We start from the raw sequence: 7,421 nt of genomic DNA on the forward strand, positions 1-7,421 counted from the left end.
TCATTCCCATCATTTTTCCTACCGTATAAATTGTTAATAGTTCTATGGGATTTACTTACGTGAAGTTGAGTGCTTCAGAGAGGTATTGTATGAGCTTTCCCAGTGACCCTTGAAACTGAACTTTGGAAATTGTGGAGCTTCCAGGGTCTTTTACCGTCATCAACCTACCAAAGCTAGAATCATCGATTGCCACCAGCAAATTCGGTCTATGTTGGAACCTACAAGAATGGAAGAAAGTATTGGTTGCTTGATAAATTAATGCGGTTTAATGAATATATGCATACCGAGTGAAACACACTCCTTAGGCAGTATATACTCTACCGGATATTATAAAATTATTTAATATATGATAAGATACAATAATTTAATAATATAATTCGTAATAACAATAATAATACAATGCAATATATAACAACATGATGAGAAAAATATTTTATCATGGGTTATAATTATATTATTAAAGGCATTAGTTTCTTAATGTAATCAACAGTAATATATTCAACCAATATATATATATATATATATATATATATATATATATATATATATATATATATATATATATATATATATATATATATATATATATATATATACATACATATATATATATATATATATATATATATATATATATATATATATATATATATATATATATATATATATATATATATACATACATATATATATATATATATATATATATATATATATATATATATATATATATATATATATATATATATATATATATATATATATATATATATATATATATATCGTGCCGTATAGGTAAAACTAGTCAATTGGTTAGAACTTATTCAAAATTAAGTCATTTCTAAAATTCTCTCTTCTACATTTAAATATACATATTTCCCATTCATGTTAATGTAAAAATTAATAATTTTGTACCAAAGCAACATTATTACAGCAAGTGCAATTTTACTTAGCGTAATCCAACTAAATATATTTTAGTATATATATATATATATATATATATATATATATATATATATATATATATATATATATATATATATATATATATATTTAGGTAGTAGACAGCAACCACCCAGGGAAGTACTTCCGTCCTGCCAGATGACTGTGAAACAGAAACCTGTAACTGTTTTACATGATGGTAGGATTGCTGGTGTATTTTTCTGTCTCATAAACACGCTAGATAACAGGGATATCTTGCTACTCCTACTTACACTTTGGTCACACTTCACAGACACGCACATGCATATATTTATACATACATCTAGGTTTTTCTCCTTTTTCTAAATAGCTCTTGTTCTTCTTTATTTCTTCTATTGTCCATGGGGAAGTGGAAAAGAATCTTTCCTCCGTAAGCCATGCGCGTCGTATGAGGCGACTAAAATGCCGGGAGCAATGGGCTAGTAACCCCTTCTCCTGTAGACATTTACTAAAAAAGAGAAGAAGAAAAACTTTATAAAACTGGGATGCTTGAATGTGCGTGGATGTAGTGCGGATGACAAGAAACAGATGATTGCTGATGTTATGAATGAAAAGAAGTTGGATGTCCTGGCCCTAAGCGAAACAAAGCTGAAAGGGTAGGGGAGTTTCGGTGGGGGGAAACAATGGGATTAAATCTGGAGTATCTGAGAGAGTTAGAGCTAAGGAAGGTGTAGCAATAATGTTGAAGGATTAGTTATGGAATGAGAAAAGAGAATATGAATGTGTAAATTCAAGGATTATGTGGATTAAAGTAAAGGTTGGATGCGAAAAGTGGGTCATAATAAGCGTGTATACACCTGGAGAAGAGAGGAATGCAGAGGAGAGAGAGAGATTTTGGGAGATATTAAGTGAATGTATAGGAACCTTTGAACCAAGTGAGAGAACAATTGTGGTAGGGGACCTGAATGCTAAAGTAGGAGAAACTTATAGAGAGGGTGATGTAGGTAAGTTTGGGGTGCCAGGTGTAAATGATAATGGGAGCCCTTTGATTGAACTTTGTATAGAAAGGGGTTTAGTTATAGGTAATACATATTTTAAGAAAAGAGGATAAATAAGTATACAAGATATGATGTAGGGCGAAATGACAGTAGTTTGTTGGATTATGTATTGGTAGATAAAAGACTGTTGAGTAGACTTCAGGATGTACATGTTTATAGAGGGGCCACAGATATATCAGATCACTTTTTAGTTGTAGCTACAGCGAGAGGGAAAGGAAGATGGGATACAAGGGGAATAGAAGCATCAGGTAAGAGAGAGGTGAAAGTTTATAAACTAAAAGAGGAGGCAGTTAGGGTAAGATATAAACAACTATTGGAGGATAGATGGGTTAATGAGAGCATAGGCAATGGGGTCGAAGAGGTATGGGGTAGGTTAAAAAATGTAGTGTTAGTGTTCAGCAGAAGTTTGTGGTTACAGGAAAGTGGGTGCACGAGGGAAGAGGAGCGATTGGTGGAATGATGATGTAAAGAGAGTAGTAAGGGAGAAAAAGTTAGCATATGAGAAGTTTTTACAAAGTAGAAGTGATGCAAGGAGGGAAGAGTATATGGAGAAAAAGAGAGAGGTTAAGAGAGTGGTGAAGCAATGTAAAAATAGAGCAAATGAGAGAGTGGGTGAGATGTTATCAACAAATTTTGTTGAAAATAAGAAAAAGTTTTGGAGTGAGATTAACAAGTTAAGGAAGCCTAGAGAACAAATGGATTTGTCAGTTAAAAATAGGAGAGGAGAGTTATTAAATGGAGAGTTAGAGGTATTGGGAAGATGGAGGGAATATTTTGAGGAATTGTTAAATGTTGATGAAGATAGGGAAGCTGTGATTTCGTGTATAGGGCAAGGAGAAATAACATCTTGTAGGAGTGAAGAAGAGCGAGTTGTGAGGGTGGAAAAAGTTCGTGAGGCGGTGAGTAGAATGAAATGGGGTAAGGCAGCTGGGATTGATGGGATAAAGATAGAAATATTAAAAGCAGGTGGGGATATAGTTTTGGAGTGGTTGATTCTATTATTTAATGAATGTATGGAAGAAGGTAAGGTACCTAGGGATTGGCAGAGAGCATGCATAGTTCCTTTGTATAAAGGCAAAGGGGACAAAAGAGAGTGCAAAAATTATAGGGGGATAAGTCTGTTGAGTGTACCTGGTAAAGTGTATGGTAGAGTTATAATTGTAAGAATTAAGAGTAAGACGGAGAATAGGATAGCAGATGAACAAGGAGGCTTTAGGAAACGTAGGGGGTGTGTGAACCAGGTGTTTACAGTGAAATATATAAGTGAACAGTATTTAGATAAGGCTAAAGAGGTTTTTGTGGCACTTATGGATTTGGAAAAGGCGTATGACAGGGTGGATAGGGGGGCAATGTGGCAGATGTTGCAGATGTATAGGTTACTAGGTGAAGAGTAGAGGATAGTGAGGCTCAAGTTAGACAAGGATGTGTGATGTCACCGTGGTTGTTCAATATATTTATAGATGGGGTTGTAAGAGAAGTAAATGCGAGGGTCTTGGCAAGAGGCGTGGAGTTAAAAGATAAAGAATCACACATAAAGTGGGAGTTGTCACAGTTCCTCTTTCCTGATGACACTGTGCTCTTGGGTGATTCTGAAAAGAAGTTGCAGAGGTTGGTGGATGAATTTGGTAGGGTGTGTAAAAGAAGAAAATCGGAAGTGAATACAGGAAAGAGTAAGGTTATGAGGATAACAAAAGGATTAGGTGATGAAAGACTGGATATCAGATTGGAGGGAGAGAGTATGGAGGAGGTGAATGTATTCAGATATTTGGGAGTGGACGTGTCAGCGGATGGGTCTATGAGAGATGAGGTGAATCATAGAATTGATGGGGGGAAAAGGGTGAGCGGTGCACTTAGGAGTCTGTGGAGACAAAGAACTTTGTCCTTGGAAGCAAAGAGGGGAATGTATGAGAGTATAGTTTTACTAACGCTCCTGTATGGGTGAGAAGCATGGGTGATGAATGTTGCAGCGAGGAGAAGGCTGGAGGCAGTGGAGATGTCATGTCTCAGGGCAATGAGTGGAGTGAATATAATGCAGAGAATTAGTAGTTTGAAAGTTAGGAGGATTTGCGGGATTGCCAAAACTGTTGTACAGAGGGCTGAGGAAGGGTTGTTGAGGTGGTTCGGACATGTAGAGAGAATGGAGCGAAACAGAATGACTTCAAGAGTGTATCAGTCTGTAGTGGAAGGAAGGCGGGGTAGGGGTCGGCCTAGGAAAGGTTGGAGGGAGGGGGTAAAGGAGGTTTTGTGTGCGAGGGGCTTGGACTTCCAGCGGGCATGCATGAGCGTGTTTGATAGGAGTGAATGGAGACAAATGGTTTTTAATACTTGACGTGCTGTTGGAGTGTGAGCAAAGTAACATTTATGAAGGGATTCAGGGAAACCGGCAGGCCGGACTTGAGTCCTGGAGATGGGAAGTACAGTGCCTGCACGCTGAAGGAGGGGTGTTAATGTTGCAGTTTAAAAACTGTAGTGTAAAGCACCCTTCTGGCAAGACAGTGATGGAGTGAATGATGGAGAAAGTTTTTCTTTTTCGGGCCACCCTGCCTTGGTGGGAATCATCGGCCAGTGTGTTAATAAAATATATATATATATATATATATATATATATATATATATATATATATATATATATATATATATATATATATATATATATATATATATATATATATATATATATATATATATATATATACATATATATATATATATATATATATATATATATATATATATATATATATATATATATATATATATATATATATATATATATATATATATATATATATATATATATATATATATATGTATATATATATATATATATATATATATATATATATATATATATATATATATATATATATATATATATATATATGTATGTATATATATATATATATATATATATATATATATATATATATATATATATATATATATATATATATATATATATACATATATATATATATATATATATATATATATATATATATATATATATATATATATATATATATATATATATATATATATATATATATATATATATATATTTCGACAAGTCGGCCGTCTCCCACCGAGGCAGGGTGACCCAAAAAGAAAGAAAATCCCCAAAAAGAAAATACTTTCATTATCATTCAACACTTTCACCTCACTCACACATAATCACTGTTTTTGAAGAGGTACCCAGAATACACCTGTTTAGAAGTATATACGTATAGAAATACACAATATATCCTTCCAAACTCTCAATCTCCCAAACCCCTCCTTTAGAGTGGAGGCATTGTACTTCCCATTTCCAGGACTCAAGTCTGGTTATATAAAATAACCGGTTTCCCTGAATCCCTTCACTAAATATTACCTTGCTCAAACTCCAACGGATCGTCAGGTCCCAAATACCACTTGTCTCCATTCACTCCTATCTAACACGCTCACGCACGTTTGCTGGAAGTCCAAGCCCCTTACCCACAACACATCCTTTACCCCTCCCTCCAACCTTTTCGAGGACGACCCCTACCCCGCCTTCCTTCCCCTACAGATTTATACGCTCTCCATGTCATTCTACTTTGATCCATTCTCTCTAAATGACCAAACCACCTCAACAACCCCTCTTCAGCCTTCTACTAATACTTTTATTAACTCCTCACCTTCTCCTAATTTCCACACTCCGAATTTTCTGCATAATATTTACACCACACATTGCCCTTAGACAGTACATCTCCACTGCCTCCAACCGCCTCCTCGCTGCAGCATTTACAACCCAAGCTTCACACCCATATAAGAGTGTTGGTACTACTATACTTTCATACATTCCCTTCTTTGCCTCTATAGATAGCGTTTTTTGTCTCCATATATACCTCAACGCACTAATCTTTTTTTCTTCATTAATTCTACGATTAACCTCATCCTCCCCAATTTGATATCCAATTTTTCTTTATCTATATAATTTGATACCCTCATCACCTTACTCTTTTCTATATTCATTTTCAACTTTCTACATTTACACACACTCCCAAATTCGTCCACTAACCTCTGCAATTTTTCTTTAGAATCTCCCATAAGCACAGTATCATCAGCAAAAAGTAACTGTGTCGCTTCCCATTTTGTATTTAATTCCCCATAATTTAATCCCACCCCTCTCCCGAACACCCTAGCATTTACTTCTTTTACAACCCCATCTATAAATATATTAAGCAACCATGGTGACATTACACATCCCTGTCTAAGACCTACTTTTACCGGGAAGTAGTCTCCCTCTCTTCTACACATCCTAACCTGAGCCTCACTATCCTCACAGAAACTCTTTACAGCATTTAGTAACTTACCACCTATTCCACATACTTGCAACATCTGCCACATTGCTCCCCTATCCACTCTATCATATGCCTTTTCTAAATCCATAAATGCAATAAAAACTTCCCTACCTTTATCTAAATACTGCTCACATATATGCTTCAATGTAAACACTTGATCTACACATTCCCTACCCACTCTAAAACCTCCTTGCTCATCCACAATTCTACATTCAGTCTTACCTCTAATTCTTTCAATAATAACTACCTACCGTACACTTTTCCTGGTATACTCAGTAAACTTATTCCTCTATAATTTTTACTATCTCTTTTGTCCCCCGTCCCTTTATATAAAGGGACTATACATGCTCTCTGCCAATCCCTAGGTACCTTCCCCTCTTTCATACATTTATTAAACAAAAATACCAACCAGTCCAACACTATATCCTCCCCTACTTTTAACATTTCTGTCATGATCCCGTCAGTTCCAGCTGCCTTACCCCCTTTCATTCTACGTAATGACTCACGCACCTCCCCCACACTCACATCCTGCTCGTCTTGACTCCTAAAAGATGGTATACCTCCCTGGACAGTGCATGAAATTACCGCCTCCCTTTCTTCGTCGACATTTAAAAGTTCCTCAAAATATTCTCGCCATCTACCCAAAACCTCCCTCTCCCCATCTACTAACTCCCCTACTCTGTTTTTAACCGACAAATTCATTTGTTCCCTAGGCTTTCTTAACTTGTTTAACTCGGTCCAAATTTTTTCCTTATTTTCATTAAAATTTATTGACAGTGCCTCTCCCACTCTATCATCCGCTCTCCTTTTGCACTCTCTCACCACTCTCTTCACCTTTCTTTTACTCTCCATATACTCTACTCTTCTTATAACACTTATGCTTTGTAAATACCTCTCATAAGCTACCTTTTTCTCTTTTATCACACCCTTTACTTCATCATTCCACCAATCACTCCTCTTTCCTCCTGCTCCCACCCTCCTATAACCACAAACTTCTGCCCCACATTCTAATACTGCATTTTTTAAAACTATTCCAACCCTCTTCAACCCCCCCACTACTCATACCTGCACCAGTCCACCTTTCTGCCAATCGTTGCTTATATTTCACCCGAATTTCCTC

The 7,421-nt window shown here is 35.7% G+C and overlaps 1 protein-coding gene across 1 annotated transcript in view; it reads right to left on the bottom strand.

Annotated features, from left to right (window-relative positions):
- The window catches only part of LOC138853248 (probable glutamate receptor), a 72,815-nt gene that overhangs the window by 50,924 nt on the left and 14,470 nt on the right, over positions 1–7,421 (bottom strand). Inside the window, exon 6 of the mRNA XM_070088967.1 lies at positions 60–218. Within this exon, the coding sequence (XP_069945068.1) occupies positions 60–218 (159 nt within the window). The remainder of the gene's footprint in view (positions 1–59; positions 219–7,421) is intronic.

This window comes from Cherax quadricarinatus, chromosome 26, assembly GCF_038502225.1.
Source record: "Cherax quadricarinatus isolate ZL_2023a chromosome 26, ASM3850222v1, whole genome shotgun sequence".
Classification (NCBI taxonomy): Eukaryota; Metazoa; Arthropoda; class Malacostraca; order Decapoda; family Parastacidae; genus Cherax; species Cherax quadricarinatus.